We start from the raw sequence: 16,520 nt of genomic DNA, 5'->3' as shown, positions 1-16,520 counted from the left end.
GCCCCGCGCCCACCTCAGCCCTCCCCACTATGGCCCTGGTCTCTCTACACGTGTGTGTCCCCTGTTCCCGGGCTAGCCGGCTCCTGGTCTCTGCTCACCTGTCTGCCCTCCTCTCCTGTCTCTCTTCTCTGTCCCGCCTTTCTCTCACCTCCTCTGGGTCTCCCTGTTTCTCCCTTATCTGCCCTGCTCAGCCCTGTCTCCCCCGTCTGTTTCTGTGGGGCCCAGTCTCTCTGCAGCCTCCTCGCTACCTCGGCCTCCGCAGGCATTAGCACCTCCTCTCTCCTCTGTCCCCTCCGCCTGTCTGCCGAGTCCCCCGTCTCGGCCCTTAAACTGAGCCGAACCCCACCCTCCCCTCCCTCTTGGGAAATCGAGCTGTGGGAAATGAAACTCCTTTCCTTGGGGGCGGGTCAGATGCTCAGAGTCTAGTTGAGGCTGGAGGGGGCGCGGCAGCGGGGGAAGGGGTTGGGAGGAAGCAAATCAGTCTGGCCTGCCCGAGCCCTTGGTCCCCCTGATCTGATCGCAGGGCCCCTGTGTCTGCCCTCTTCTCTGCCCTCTCTGCCTCTTTCATTCTCAGAGCAGGGGGAGAGGCGGCCTCTGGCCTTGGGACTGCGTGTGCCCTGCGACAGCCTCTGAGTCCTTCTCTGTGTCAGCCGTCCCTGTGCTCTGGAGGGCCCTCGCTGGCCCCCGCCACATGGCCGCTCTGAGCTCAGTGAAACGGGCACAGCAGGGGACTCACAGGCAGCAGCTCGTGGTCGGTGGCACGAGCTCTGGGCCAGCCTGCCTGGGTCCTGAGTCTGGCACCTGCCAGGGGGGACTTGGAGCAGGCCTTCCCCTCTCTTTGGCTCCGGTGTCATCTGTCAAGGTGGGGGCCGCTCCTGTGCTGGTGGGAGTAGGCAGTGAGTCCAGGTCGGGGCCCTGGGAACAGTAGCCGGGTCAGTACTAGAAGCTGCTTCTTAGGAAATGCCAGCTGCTGCCGCAGCGGGGGGTGCTAGAGGGATTCAGTGAAGGCCCCCTCAACCCCAGCCCTGCACAAGGAGCCCGTCCCCCCTGCGCTGAGAACCACTGTGACGCTCGGCTCAGGCTAGGGCTTCGGCGGGGGGCACCTCGGAGAAAGCGTCGAGTGCTTCTGTCTCTCTCCCTGGCTTTGGCCATCGCCACCCACTGTCCGTGGGCCCTTTTCTCCTCAGGGGCGAGGGGCAGGCAGTGGGAACAGGGTGACCCGGCTCCAAGGAGCCCCTGCGGGGCTCATGGCTTCGGGACTTCAGCCAAGGGGACCTATGGTGGGTCCCTTGAAGGGGGTGGGCAGAGGCAATCTTGGGGATTTTTCTGGGGGTTGGAGGAGAGAGCACCAGGCGAGTGGTAAGAAGGAAAGCCAGAGGGCAGCAGGTGCTCTGCAGCAACGAGTTGGGAAAATCCAAACAGTAAATCAAAGAGGGATGTGGTTTGATGGAGGTACGGGGTTGGAGGGGGTGCATACCAGTGAGTCAGAAAACATCTGATGTGGGTGGGAAGGCGGTGGCCAAGAAGGAAACACAATCAGTGAGCTGGACACTAAGAGAAAGCCAAGGGCGCGAGTCAGCAAAAACCAGCAGCGAGAGGGTTGCCGCTCTCTGAGGTGGCCTGCGCTCAGAGCTCTGCCCTGGGTAGAGGAGGAATCTGAGGCTCAGAGGTGGCCAGGGGCTGGGCAGGGGCGGACCCCAGGACTTGCACAGGCCTCAGAGCTGGCAGGCCTTCCCATCGCAGACCCCGCCTGCTTTATTCACAATGACGTAGAGGGTTGGCGTGCCATCGCGTCAGGACCTTACACACCTTGTGAGGGAGGGGAGCCTGGCCCGCGGCGGGGAAGGCACTTGCCCGGGGTCCCACAGTGGGAAACAGCAGAGCTGGGAGTCCACCTGATCCCAGGTCCCTGCCCCCACCCCGTCCCCTTCCCAGAGGCCCCTCTGCTCTACGGCCTCATGGCAATGTCCCACACAGAGAAAGGGAGCAGCAAGAACATGGAAGCAGAAAGGGATGGAGGCAGCAGAGCCAAGGGGCTCCCAGGGCATGTCTGGGCAAGGAGTGTTGGTCCGCAGAGCATCTAGGGGGGCCCTCCTGGGGTCCCTGGGTTGACCCCCTGGTCTCTCCTGCACAGGGTCTCTGTTCACAGTCCCCCCGGCTCCGGGCGCACCCCCAGTTCACCCCCTGGACTCTGTGGAAGGCGTGCAGCCTTACCCCAGAGACCCCATGCAAGGAGTCAGGTGGGGAGGCGAGCAGGACTCTCGGAGGCTACGAGGGCAAGGCCTGCTCGGCCTCCTGGATGCTGATAAGGTGACGGTGGGTCCTGCTGAGTACCGCGTGCCCGACACGCTACACGTTCTACTTTATTGACTCCAGTGACAACTCTGACAGGGTGGGTTGAGCTGTCCCCATTTTACAGTGGAGAAAACTGGGGCCCAGATCAGGCACCAGCTAAGGGGCAGAACCTGTGTTTGATCCCAGCAGCCAGGCTCCAGGATGGCTAACACTTGGTTAGCTCAGGCCCATGGACCGGGGATGGCGCCCGGGTAGGGGCTCTCCGTGTCGGTGCTATGCAGTTGGGACCGTTTTTGTGAGGAAGGTCCTGTGCATTGTAGGACGTTGAGTAGCATCACTGGCCTCTACCCACTAGATGCCAGTAGCGCTTGCCCCTCCAGGCTTAACAGCTACAAATGTCTCTAGACATCGCCAACCATTCCCAGAGGAGGGGGAGGCAGAATCGCCCCGGCTTAGGGTTTGGTTGATGCTGGGTGGAACACCCAAGAGCGGCCAGATACGGTCCACAGTCCAGTTGGCAGGAAGAGACATGCTGGAAGGCCGTACACCAAAGGTTGTTTTGGGGTCAAGAGATTATGAGTAATTTGGGGGTTGCTTTGGTAGAAATGACTGGATCTTCCAGACTCATTCCTGATAAAATCAGAGATTGGTGTTAGGGCTGAATTTACGGTATTAGGGTATGAATTAGGGTCAAAGAGTGGTTTGGATTAGGTTAGGTTTCCTAAGCTTGTGAGTAGGAGACACAGGACACACAGTGAGAACTGAGGGTGGAGGCAGATGGTGGGAAAGACCTGGGGCTTTTTCAACCCTTTCAGGTAAAAATTGTCTCTAGGGAGAAAACCCTACCTTATTTGGCTGGCTTCTAGAACCACAATGACAGTTCTAACGGGGTTAGGTCACATCCGAAGCAGCCAGAGACCTGGCCCCGCTCCCGCCCCCCCCGGGGGGCCCTCTGTGGCCCCTCAGGGCAGCTACTAGTGATGGTGGCCACAGAGATGGGCAACAGACAGGACTAGTGCCTTATATATATTCTTTCCTCTGAGTCAGTCCAAAGACCCTGAGTGGTCAGTATTAAAACTTTCCCCGAGTCTCAGAGGAGGGCAGGGCCTACCCAGGGGATGCCAAGGGCCCCAGACAGAAGTCGGAGGTCCAGACCTGGATGGGGAGGGGTGCAGAGGGCAGAGGACAGACCTACTTGAGGCCCTGATCCCTGGCCTGACCCCTAGACAGGGGCCCCCTTCCCTCAGAGCCCCCTTGCTCCTCCTTCCCCAGTTTCCAGAACCCCAGGGCTCTGATGGGGGGGGCACTCACAGCATGGCTGGCTCTGGCGGGCTCTCTCAGCGCCCATGGCCTTTCTGGTTAGCCCGGGACAGAAGTCATCGTTGGGCATATGTGAAACCAGGCTGAGTAGTGCTGGCTCTGTCCTGATTCCCTTGTTAGACCAGAGATGCCAGGGTCCTGGTGTGGGATCAGAGCAGTTGGGAGGCTGTGGAGCGCAGATGCCCCCTTCTCGAAAGTTTTTTATTACGGAAAATTTCAAACATATATAAAAACAGACTAGGATGATGAAGCCAGGTGTATTCATCGCCTCATAGCCTATCTTGTTTCATTTACACTTTCTCCGTCCCCCGCTGATTATTTTACAGCAAACCCCAGACATATTATCATTTTTGTAGGTGAATACTTGAGGATGTTTCTGTAAGACAGAAGTTGGCAAACTTTTTCTATAAACATCTGAGACTTTTGGGGCCACGTGGTCTCCACCTCGCCTACTCAACTCTGTCCTCCTAGCAGTCACAGCACGTAAATGGATGGGTGTGGCTGTGTTCCAGTAAAACTTTACTTACAAAAACGGGAAGTGGGGTCACAGTTTGCCAACTTCTGCGCTAAAAGAACAGAACTTGGTGGGAGGGATAAATTGGGAGTTTGGGACTGACATATATACATTGCTATATATAAAATAGATAACTAATAAGGACCTACTGTATGGACCAGGGAACTCAGTACTCTGTAATGACATATGTGAATAGAATCTAAAAGAGTGGATTTATGTATATGTAAAACTGATTCACTTTGCTGTATAGCAGAAAATAACACAACATTGTAAATCAACTATACTCCAATAAAAATTAATTAAAAAAAGATAAGAACTTATTTGCCTTTTCAAAAATAAAACTCCAATACCATTATCATATTTAAAAATGATATTAAATCAATGCTTACACTTCCCTGATTATCTCAAAACGTGTTTTTTTTTTTCTTTGGGCCACGCCATGCGGCATGCAGGATCTTAGTTCCCCGACCAGGGATCGAACCTGTGTCCCCTGCACTGGTAGCACGTAGTCTCAACCACTGGACCACCAGAGAAGTCCCATCAAAACTTTTTTTTCTTTTAACAGTTGGTTTGAATCAACATTCACAGAGCCCACACTGCACCTGAGTGATACTGAGTATCTTTGACAGGAAGTGTCACTTTCAGTTCAGTGGATTTGGGGGTCTATGTTCTTATAACCCAGGGTGGGGTCTGATGTGGCCCCATGGCCCCAGGCTAGGCCTGAGCCTAGCAGAGCAGCACACCTGGGCTCTGCCTCGGGGAAATCTCAGCAGGTCATGGGGTTGAACCAGGATGGTGTCTGGAGGTAAGGTGTGGGTAGCGCCCAGGTGGGTCTCTGGAGTGTGAAGTGACCAGTGCCAAGGTGTGTGAGGGCTGTGGGAGAGGCCCAGGGGCGGCTCAGGACAGTTATGTCTGGCTGGGGGTTGGCTGGTGTCCACAAGCAGACCTGACTTCTGAGAGTGAGGGATTTTGTTCCTGGGAAGTTCTGCAGAGAGCTGCTGGTCTGAGGGCAGACTTTTAAAGCACCAAGGCAATTTTGAGGTCGATTGAAAACCCTGGGAGCAGTGGTGTGCTGGAGCTGGCTCACACCTATTCACGAGAGCCGACCATTTAATTTTCGGATCTCTTTTTTGGTTTTGCTTTGCAAGCCATTATTAAAATATTTACAATTAATTTTATTTACTCAAAATTCATCCCTTAATTATCTGATTATCTTTTACTATTACATATATACTCTTGAGGTGAATTAGTTGCATCTACACAGTGTGTGTCAATTTCCCAAATTTGTGTTTGGTGACTTCATCTTGGTGGCTTGAAATCAGCCATAGTGGGAGAATTTACACCATGGGAATGGGCATATGCTATCGGTCAGGGCTTTCCCTGACCCTGGAGGGCTGACTGCTACCAGCACACCACTGCTTGAGACTCATTTGTTTCAACTTCCCTTTGGAGATCAAGGCTGCTCGACCTCTGGAAATCTCTGGTTGTTTCAAACATCTGACTCTTTTTTTTTTTTTTTTTTGAGGTACGCGGGCCTCTCACTGTTGTGGCCTCTCCTGTTGCGGAGCACAGGCTCCGGACATGCAGGCTCAGTGGCCATGGCTCACCGGCCCAGCCGCTCCACGGCATGTGGGATCTTCCCGGACTGGGGCACGAACCCGTGTCCCCTGGATCGGCAGGCGGACTCTCAACCACTGCGCCACCAGGGAAGCCCCAACATCTGACTCTTTGATCCCCACCTGTGCCAGATGAGGCAGGGGCATCATCCTGGGGAAAGGGCCAGGCCATAACGGAGGCAGTTGTTTGAGGGTGTCTTGGAGATGAAAAGCGAGCCGTAACCATAACCCCACAGTCGCCACTCTTACCCCTAAACAGGGAGAAGAAATGCCGTAACAGCTTACTGAGGGAGAGATTCACCTTTAAAAGCCTCTGACTGCGAATTTAGCCACCACGCTTGTCTTCATGTTAATTAATGAAGAGGAACTTAAGGAGAGGCCATTTGTCTGGACTGACAAGGAAATGCATCTGTTTTCTTCCTAGAAAGGGAAACTGCAATTACAATGAAGCCAGCATCCGCAGGGTGGTACCCAGTCAGCTGCTGACCCTATTGCAATCTTGGGAACGCCCCTGGCTCCCCCAGGAAGACACTGGAGCCATTCCCCCCATGGTGCCCAAGCACGGGAGCCCCCACTCTGGCACAGCTGTTGTGTCGAATTATTATAATCGCTTGTGTTCTTCAAAGTGGGGTGCCGAGATCCCTTGGGGTGTGGGAGGAAAATATTAGAACTTCAATTTGTTTTTATTTAAAAAAATACAACTATAAGAAAGCAATTAAGCTCCACTAATGTTTAATATGCAAAGTAACAGGTATATGCATTGGCAATGCAAGCTCAAGGAATTTTTTTTTTCTTATCGAGATTGTGTGGCCGCTGCCAGTGACCTCATGCGCAGAGAATTATCGTTCCATTTTTTTTTTTTTTGGCAGTATGCGGGCCTCTCACTGTTGTGGCCTCTCCCGTTGCGGAGCACAGGCTCTGGACGCGCAGGCTCAGCGGCCATGGCTCACGGGCCCAGCCGCTCCGTGGCATGTGGGATCCTCCCAGACCGGGGCACGAACCCGTGTCCCCTGCATCGGCAGGCGGACTCTCAACCACTGCGCCACCAGGGAAGCCCTGTCGTTCCATTTTTGAAACCCCAATGCTAGATCAGGATCTGGTAGGTAGTAGGTGCTCCAAAGATGGATGCTGAATGAATACATGTAGGTAAAACACTACTTCCTACTTTCTAAGGGGACTCAAGGCCTCCCTATCTCTCCTCAGCTTAGGTGAGGGAGTCAGATACGGGTCCCGGATGAAGTCACGGCTCACAGATGGCACAAAGGGCCACTGTTGCAGGGGCCGGAGCCTTCGGAGAGAAGCAACTGGGGTTGCCGGGGTCTCCCTCCTCTAGCTCGTTCCCCTCCCTCTTCCATGGCTTCTGCTGGGATGGGACAGTGGTTCTTAGAAGCCCAAGATGGCCTGAGGAAATGACTCATGATCATGACTTTGGGAAACTGGCCCATACATGTCCAGTGTCCTTGGGCCCTCCTTAGCCAAAACACGGCTTAGTGTGGCACAGGCTGAGGGAGGCTGGAGGGCAGACTTCCAACGCCCTGAACCAGGAGCAAGATCTGAGCGCTCGGCATCACTAGCGCCTACAGGGGCCAGGGTCAGAGGGAGAACGTCAGGCCAGTATCTGGAAATCACCCGATACAAAGCTGCAGCCCAGCTTTACCTGTTGCCCACTGTTGAAGCACAACTAGAACCCTCCGGCCAGCCCCAGGTAACAGGGAGAGGAGTGCCGCTGATGACACGCCTTGGGGATGGTGACAGATGACTGAGTATTTCCATGTACTGGCAGATATGACCCAGCTATAACGGGTTTCCCCCCCTGCTCCTCTCCTGCCATCAGCACCAGAGGAAGCCACGTTGTGAACACGTGTATGTGTGTGTGTACGTGTGTGCACGCCTCGGCAGTGCATGTAGGTTTGCTTGCTTCTGAATTTCAGACAAATGGCATCCCACTTGATCTGGAACCTGCTCTTTTCCCAACCTTCTTCTAAGTTATCCACATTAACAGCAGCTTTTTTATTCCACTATAAACTTTATTTTATTTAGAAACGCAACAGACAGCCGTAGGTATTTCAGTGCAGCAGAGTGTACAGACAAATACAAAAGACACCTGGGATACAGCTGGCGGGCTTCTGCCTTCTGCACACCGTGGGTCTATCTCACTGCAGCTGACTAGGTTTGCTTTGGCTTTGGGAGGTTCAGAATCAAGTCTGTGGCCACCTCTGGCACCCTGGCCACTTAACAGGCATCCTGTGGACTAATGTTTTATGCTGGTTTCATCTCTACTGTTCACCTGTTTGACAAGTGTGACAGGAATTGTGCCGAGGACACAAGGGGAACAAGAAACAGTCCCTGCCCCCAGGGGCTCACAACCTACTGGCAAGGCAGAGAAGTAAACAGTCGGCACAATACAGTGTGACGAGTGTAACCAAAGATGTGAGCAACCAAAGATGTGAGCTCGCAAGCTCAGTGTGGTGTGGGGCCCGCAGGATGCAGGGCGGCCACCTGACCCAGCTTCAGGGTGGCTGAGAGGGCTTCCCGGAGGAGAAGCCTGAGACAAGGAGACGAGGACGAGGAGGTGTGTCAGCCAGGCAAGGTGAGACCTCTTTTCTCAACACCTCATTCAAGTCCCTCATCTGACCTATCTCTCCTCCTTTGAAATTCTAGGTCCCACTGTCCGTTCCATTCACAAGTCACTTCTCTATACTGGTTACACTTATACCAGGCTGCTGGCTCCTTGAGGATGGAGATTCTTCAACCGTAGTCTTTTCTCCCTGCACCTACGACTGTGTGTTGGACAGGGTGGCCACGTGGCACCCCGGCTGGGAGACAAGTGGTTCTCAGGCAGCTCAGTGCTTCTCCAGCTCTTGGAGGTGGGTGGTTGTAGTAGATGGAGAGAGTCTAGGACACACAAACACCACACCTGTGAGGCTGCTGCCTGGACCGGCGCTCTGAGAATCCTTTCTATTCGCTAAGGTGGAAAGTCTAACCACAGAACAGTTCTCTCAACAGCACGACTGTTTGAAAGAAAGAAACATGTATTTCACTGCAACCCCAAATGGGACAGTAACTGCATGTCCCCAGTCCCGCTGTGCACCCTCGGGGCAGTGGCTCAGTCGAAGGTGATGCGGAAGCTGCGCTCCTGCTCCTTGCGGCGGCCCTCGCACACCTTGGTCACCTCCTCCACCTTCCTCTGCAGCAGGGCCGAGTTCTGGTCGATCCACTGCAGCGAGTCCATGTGCGCGTTGAGGATCTTGCAGATCTGCTGCAGCGGGTCGCTGGTGTCGGCGGGGCCCCCTGACGTGTTCAGATGCTCGATGATGTCCTTGAGGTCCTGGGCCATGCGCTTCAGCTGTGCATCGATGTTCTCGGCCAGCTTGTAGGTCTTCTCTCGCTCCTCGTCGGCGTGCTGCAGGTACACCGTCCCGCTCTGCTCCTTGACTGACTCCTCCAGCGGGCTCAGCAGGTCCTCCAGCTCCTTCTGCTGAGACAGGATGAAGTCAAGCTCCTGGTCCAGCCTCTTCTGGTCCAGCTTCACCTTCTCGACCTCGCGGTGGAGGGTGGTGATCTTCTCCCCGTTCTCGATCAGTGTGCGGTCCCAGGCGTTGACCTGCGTGGCCTGCTGTAAGAAGTGCCGTTCCTGGTCCTCCAGCTCCAGGCTCCACTTGTTGATCAGACTCTCCAGCTGGGCGTAGGTCATCGCGGGGCTGGCGGACACCCCGGTGGCTGCACTGGGGCCGGCTGGGGTGGTCCCGGAGGCCGCTGTGTTGCTGGGGATCCCAGCTGGAGCCAGTGGTTTTATATTCAAGGAGAAGCCGGTGGTGGCAGTGGTGGCGGTGGTGGTCGTTGCCGTGGAGGTGGTGGAAGCTGCTCCAGGGGCCTTCAGGCTGAAGCCCAACGTCCCCACTCCAGGCGTCCCTGCCGTGGTGGCTGGGGCACAAAGGGAGAGCCCGGTGGCAGCAGACGAGGCTGGAGCGTTTGCCAGCGAGGCAAAGAGCGAGGGCCCAGCACTGGCGGTCGTGGCGGTGGGTGCGGAAGCAGCCGGCTGTGTGGCCCCTGCTCCAGTGGCCACTGGCGTGGCCGGTGTGAAGGGCAGCCCGGTGAGGGCCGTGGGCTGGGCCGAACTCCCCATGGAGCCAATGTTGAAGCCGGAGGTCCCGGTCTGGGACGTGCCTCCACCCGTGAACGAGAAGCCCCCAGGTGTGGTGGACGGAGCAGCAGACGTGGTGGTAGGACCAAACACAAAGCCGGTGGGCGCCGTGCCCTGGGCTGACGTGACGGCGCTCGAGATGGCATTGGTGAGGGTGCTGCCGCCGAGCCCAAAGCCGCTGGGCTGCGTCGTGGCTGGGGTGGCAGCTGTGCCGCTCAAGTTTAGCTTTGGGCTGTTGATCCCTAAGGAAAATCCGGTTGCTCCTGCTGTAGGAGTTGTGGTTCCAAAACTGAATCCTGGGGTCTGTGTCGCCGGAGCCTGGGTGGTGAGTGAGAACAGGCTGGTGGAAGGGGTGCTCGCAGCTGGCTGGGAGGGAGTCCCAAAATTAAACCCGCCGGTGCCAGACGTGGAGAAAGAAAACCCCGTAGCAGGCGTGGTTGTTGCTGTCTTTGCAGCGCCAAAGGTGAACCCGCCTGTGGGGGCCCCAGTGCCTCCAAAATTAAACCCGCTCATGGCTCCAGACTCTGGTGGCAGCAGCTACTCCGGCTCCCAAAGCAAATCCACCGGTGTCTGCAACCTTGGAAAGATTTTTCAAAGCAGAGGAAGTGACATGATCAGATGACAGTTTTGGAAAGGCAGCCTCAGCGGTATGACGGATCCGTCTGCAGGGTGGCAGGACTCGATAGTTCTGATTAAGCAGCCACCCACCCTCTTCTCAATGTGTGGCCTAACCAGGCCCTGCTGAGCTAGTAAAGAAGGATCGGGATGCACAGCCCGTCCCGGGGGTCAGGCACTAGGAGCTGGAGGTGCTTGGGCCGCTCATGGCCACAGCCAGCACCAGCGGGAGCCCTGCTGCCAAGGAGGGGAAGGCCGAAGAGCGGGCGCCTGAACCGACCTCAGCCCCTGAGGAGGAGGTCGGATTCGAGGCGCTTCTGGCGAGCGGGGCTAGAGGCACACAAGCGCCTTTGGGACCTGCTCCGCAGGCCTCCCTGCTGACTGCAAGTGGGTGGGGGTAGGCTGATTAGGCACAGTGCCACCCCCCACGTGCCCTTCTGGACCTCACAGAGAGACGGGCCCCGGGAAGCTGAGCCGTACGCCAGGGCCTTGGGTGCCAAAGCCCCTCCCTGCGCATACCCCACACCATTTAGGAGGATGCAGGGCATGTTGGCACAGTCCCTCGCCCTCCTTCTAACTCAGGGGTGGGCACGAGACCCGAGTGCTCAATCAGTGCGCTTGCTGTCCCCGGCCGCAGAGACTGGTTCAAGGGGACATGGAGACACGAGTCGGCCAAGAGATCTCCCCCGGGTTTCTCTCCAGGTGCTACAGAGGGGCCTCCTCCACCTGCAGGTGCAGGGCACAGAGGATGAGCACCGGGAGGTGATGAGCTGCCACCAGAGAGAGCACAGGAGGGAGGGAGGGAGGGAGGGGAGAGAGCGCGAGACCCAGAAAATCCAGTCCTGCTCAGCAGCCCCACTCTGTCTTCCTCAGAAGTGCCACGAGCCAGCACGCCCTGTTCAGTTTAAGCTGACTGAGTTCTGTAATTTCTAACTGAAAAAGCTCTGAGCAGAGCCATCTGTTAGCTGGAAAGTCAAAGGTGACTTGGAGAGGAAAAGGTCAGTGGGCCTGAGTGATCACACGCTGAGCACCAACCGTCAGGCGGGATGCTCAGGGACACGATTTCTCACTACTGTCTGGCGGGAGGGGTTATGTCCCCACGTCCAAGATGAGGAAACTGGGCTCAGAGGGCTGCGGTGACCTATCAGGAGCTGACCCCAGGCCATGGGCCTGATCCACGAAGCTCCTCACCCAGCGCGGGCAGCAGATGACAGGGCGTTTCCCTGCACAGAATTAAGGGATCAATTAGGTATCAGATATAAGGGAAGATCTGCATTATACCCACTGACACGGCCTCTAACTATATTAAAGAAACGCAGGAAATGACAACAAAGGGAAGCAGAATGCAAATTTACTACTGCAGTGTGATCTTAGCTGTGGAAAAACAGAACTACTCTGACAAAGAGGGTTGGAAAGAAATACACCGACATGTGACTGGGGGCTGTCTTTGGCTGGTGGGAGTACAGGTGGATGGTCTCCTTGCTAATTTGCAGTAGCTTCCAAATGTTCATTCCATCTGTATGATAGACACATAATTGATAAGCTTGGTTTTTGAAAGAGACCTTCATATTACAGGGTGTAAATATACTCTGAAGAACCAGCGAACTTGTGTAGCCAGATTCTAGAATCACAGTGCGAGTGGGACAGATAGGGTGACTGAATTAAACAAACCTCCCCTAGGCTGGTGCTCAATCACACCTTGTCTTGCCCCAAAGGTGACTTGGGTGTGGGGAGGGGATGTACACCACAGGCTGGGCTAAAGGAAGCAGGGGAGTCGGCATGTGTAAATAACACCATGCCAGGTCAGGACCAAAGATGTGGTCCTCTAAAGACACCCATGTCAGACTTCCCTGGTGGCACAGTGGTTAAGAATCCGCCTGCCAATGCAGGGAACACGGGTTCGAGTCCTGGTCTGGGAAGATCCCACATGCTGCAGAGCAACTAAGCCCGTGCGCCACAACTACTGAGCCTGCACTCTAGAGTCCACAAGCCACAACTACTGAGCCCATGTGCCACAATTACTGAAGCTCGCGCACCTAGAGCCCGTGCTCCGCAACAAGAGAAGCCACCGCAATGAGAAGCCCGCGCACCACAACGAAGAGTAGCCCCCGCTCGCCGCAACTAGAGAAAGCCTGTGCGCAGCAACAAAGACCCAACGCGGCCACAAACAAATAAATAAATTTATATCTATCTATCTATATATATATATATATATATAAATAATATAAAGACACCCATGTCCTACTCCCTGGAACCCGGGAATATACTACCGTATGCGGCAGAAGGAATTTTCAGATGTGATTAAATTAAGGATCTTGAAATGGGGAGATAATCCTGGGTTAAACAGTGGGCCCTAAATGTCACCATGAGTGTCCTTATAAAATTGAGGCAGAAAGAGATTTGACTAGAGAAGAGACCATCTGAAGATGGAAGCAGAGACTGGAGTAACGCATTTTTAACTTGGAGATAGAGGAAGGGGCCATAAGCCAAGGAATGCAGGTGGCCTTTAGAAGCTGGAAAAGGCAAGGAAAAGGAATCTCCCCTGGAGTCTCCAGTAGGAACCAGCTCTCCTTGATTTCAGCCCAGTGAGAATGATTTTGGACTCTGATGTCCGTAAATACAGAGAATAAATGTGCATTGTTTTAAGCTGCTAATAAGTTTGTGATAATTTGTGCGAACAGCCATATAAGACACGAATACAGTTGGGGAGTAGAAAGTGTCTGACGGATATGAAGGGGGACCCCGTGACTCCCCAGGGCTCCCTGAGACTCAGCTCCCTCATCAGGGAAGTGCGAGTGGCCCCCACGACACTGAAGTATGGCCGAGTCGGGAAGGAGGTGGGTATGGTGTTAATGACCTCGGTCGCTGCACACAGGCACACGCTGCACCGTCACTCTGGGGCGAGCCCCTGGAAGCTGGTGAGGAAGGGAGGGAGGCCGGGGGTGGGTGTGAAACCAGCTGTGAAGTGCTTAGGAAAAAGACCTGGAGGTTGTGGCTGACCTCAAGTTTAACACGAACTCACGGTCAGCTGCCACTCTTCAGCGGGCCTCAGGCTGCATGATCCATTCCAGCGTCAAAATGAGAGTGGTGCTGGGGCAGCCCCGACAGCACTGTGATACGTACCCCCTCCTCAGCCAACTTCACACCTGTCCTACGAGGTCCTCGGGATGATGGCCACAGCGCACAGATGGGGGAGGAGAGGCTCAGACGGAAGTCACCCACAGTGGGCCCTAGAGCCCCGCCCCTGCACTGAAAAGCCCTCTTCATCTCTATTTCATCAAATGGGCACCCCCCACCATCCTGGCTACAGGGCAAGCAGCCCTGCTTTGGGGGCATGGCGGCTGTTCTGCACCCAGCTTCCACCCCACACCCTCATGTGCTTATTTTCCTTCCATTTAAAAGCAGCTGCAAGACAGCTCCCTGTTTCCAGACACGAAGTTGGTCTCCGAGCACGAAGAAAAGACCTGGGCTTGAACTCTGCTCCTGCTACTCACTAGCTGTGGGGCCCGGCGCAGGTGTCTCCTGAACCGCTCTGTGCCTCAGTTTTCCCACCTGTAATGAGGATACTCCCCTCACACGTTGAAGAATAAACACGGTCATGACAGGGGCTGCATGCCTGGCCCAGAGAAGGCATCCGCCAGTCCTGTCTCCTCTTCCCTCTGCGTAGGTAGCTGCCCCTCCACCTTCCACCGCAGACCCCTGGTTTTGTTCGGCCTCCTCCACACAGCCATGTGCTTCTGGGGAGAGGGGCCCGGGGCCGCCCGCCCTCCCAGTGCGCCTGCCTGGTCTGAGCCAGCAGACCTCAACTGGCTGCCTCCGACCCACCACCTCCTGGGACATACACTCAAAATGTAAGCTGATCAGACCACCAACATCAGTCTCTCTCCAGGGGCGGGATCATGACCTTGGCCTTTTTACAAAGCTCTTCTGGGGGCTTCTGACAAAGGCCTCTCTTCACTCTCGCCACAGCAAGTGCCTTAGCCTCTGGGACCACCGGCGCCCGGCCCTGCACCAGTTCCCTTCTTGCTCGAGAGACGCTCACACCCCCCGGCTCACTGCAGAGCCACCTCGAGCTGGGTCTGCTACCAGCAGCCAGAAGCATCTGAACTGTTACACCCACGTGTCTCAGTTCTCAAGACCTCACTCGAGAGAGCTTCTGCTATTTATAAGCTGCAGCTAAAATTTTTCAGAAAAGCATTTATAGAAAGTTCTTTGCTTTTTATACCACAAGAAAAACAATCTCCCATGGGGCCTTGTCTGGTTTAACGGTTCTATATTTATTAAACGCCTCATCTGTTTCCAACACGTTGGATGCCAGGGACCTACTAAGGAGTGGTGAACACGTCCTGATCCAGCCCACCCTGTGTGTCACGGCTCACTTATTCCTGACAGCAGGTCCATCTGACGAACGAGGAGAGTGAGGCCCAGCGAGATGACCTAAACCCTGAAGGCAGCCAGAGACGCGGCAAACGTCGGGTTTTCAGTACCAGGGCTGCAGGCAGGGGCAAGGCTGGGTCACAGGTAGTGGGAGCGGATGCCTGAGCTGAGCGTTGAAGGACGAGGGGTCAGCCCGGAGACAGGGAGGAGGGTCTGGGTGGAGGCAGAGAGAGGCTGACCAGCAGGTGTGGCTCTGGGGCCTGAGTACGCTGTCGGCATGGGCTGGAGGGAGAATGTGCGCGGGGCAGGGCTGAACCCTGCACATTCCAAAGAAAGGACTGGCCCTTGCCCGGCTCTGGGGAGGGACCCTCCAAGCCCTTGGAGCATCCTGCCTGACAGAGTGTCTCTAAGGTGGGCCTTGGGCCACACGGCATCAGCTTGCCCTGTGAGGGGGCTAGAGGCTGAATAACGAAGGTGACACGGTGCCTGCATGACTGTAGCTAAACCCACCCTGGACAGCAAGGCTTCCCTGGTGGGCAACGTCCCATGTGTGCTCACATTGCTGCTGGAGGAAGGATTAAGCCCTGTCTGTGTGACTCCCCTGGGAGAAGACAACTGGAAGCTTCCACCTGGTCTCTCCTGGACTCTGCCCCGAATACCTTCTCCCCTTACTGATTTTACCCTGTTTTGGTTTTGCTGTAATAAACCATAACTATAACAGCTTTGCTGAGTTGTGATCTGTCCTTCCAGCAAATCACAGACGCTGAGGGTGGTCTTGGGGACCTGTGACCACATTCATGTATGGTGCCATGTGACGTGATGGGAGAAGCTGGCAGAGCCACCGATGTCACGTGAATGGCCAGACCTTATCCTGAGGGAGCCACAGAGGGACTTTAAGGCAGGGGGAGGGGGGACTAACATGGTGGGGGATGGACTGGAGCAGTAGAGGCTGGAGGTGGGGCAGCTGGGAGGAGGCTGGGGGACGGTCTAGGCCAAGAGCCCAAGGCCTGAGCCAGGACCCTGGGGATGGAGAAGAGAGAATCCCAGGTTGGGACATGTATACATTTGCACCAAAATGAAACAAAGTGATAGTTCTGCAGGGTCTGTCCCGGTTAACAAAGCCACTGAAGACCAGAACTTTGGGTGTTTCTCATAAAACATGGCTGAACAAATACACACTATTGTGAAATAGTGTGAAAGAAAAGAGAAGGAGCTGTGAAAAAAAAGAGAAGGAAAAAAAGCCCTCTGCCCTCTGTGAGGGCTTTTCTACTTTTACCAAAGGGGTGAGCTTTCCTAACAGAGAAGCTGACGCTGCTTGGGGGCAAGCGGGGAGGCACAAAAACTGAAGTGGTGCCTTTTCCTGGGAAGAGGGGAGGGTGTGCCGGGGCCAGCTGCTCGGAACTGGGCAGCCGCGGCCGGGGTAGTTGGTCCACGTAGGACCCAGGCCCCGAGTGAAAGGGGCTGCCTTGAGATCACTGAGGGTGTTACTGGCAGAGCCACCAGCCCCGCATTTGCCCTCATTTTCCAAACCACATCCGGCCACCTGCATGGCCCCGGGGCGCCTGGGATTCCCACCTACAGACACAACTCACCCCCAGCTTCAAGGACCAGGGTTCTCTGCCATCACCTCCACCTTCGC

At 55.4% G+C, this 16,520-nt stretch overlaps 2 protein-coding genes across 5 annotated transcripts in view; both read right to left on the bottom strand.

Moving 5' to 3' along the window:
- The window catches only part of IL4I1 (interleukin 4 induced 1), a 39,639-nt gene that overhangs the window by 6,050 nt on the left and 17,069 nt on the right, over positions 1 to 16,520 (bottom strand). Inside the window, exon 1 of one of the 3 annotated variants that reach the window (XM_060000340.1) lies at positions 3,607 to 3,872. The exons of 1 other annotated variant lie outside the window; for it this stretch is intronic. In XM_060000340.1, coding sequence (XP_059856323.1) covers positions 3,607 to 3,685 — 79 coding nt within the window. In that variant the 5' untranslated portion in view covers positions 3,686 to 3,872. Of the gene's footprint in view, positions 1 to 248; positions 292 to 3,606; positions 3,873 to 16,520 lie in introns of those variants that run through there. One more of the 3 variants, XM_060000339.1, reaches the window with a different exon arrangement.
- Positions 7,752 to 16,520, bottom strand: part of NUP62 (nucleoporin 62) — a 25,360-nt gene continuing 16,591 nt past the window's right edge. For both annotated transcript variants that reach the window (XM_060000342.1, XM_060000341.1), the window contains exon 2: positions 7,752 to 10,466. In XM_060000342.1, coding sequence (XP_059856325.1) covers positions 8,852 to 10,402 — 1,551 coding nt within the window. In that variant the 5' untranslated portion in view covers positions 10,403 to 10,466 and the 3' untranslated portion in view covers positions 7,752 to 8,851. The remainder of the gene's footprint in view (positions 10,467 to 16,520) is intronic.

This window comes from Delphinus delphis, chromosome 20 (assembly GCF_949987515.2).
Source record: "Delphinus delphis chromosome 20, mDelDel1.2, whole genome shotgun sequence".
Lineage (NCBI taxonomy): Eukaryota > Metazoa > Chordata > Mammalia > Artiodactyla > Delphinidae > Delphinus > Delphinus delphis.
Note: the sequence above shows the minus strand (reverse complement) of the source record. Positions and strands in the feature narration are given on the sequence as shown.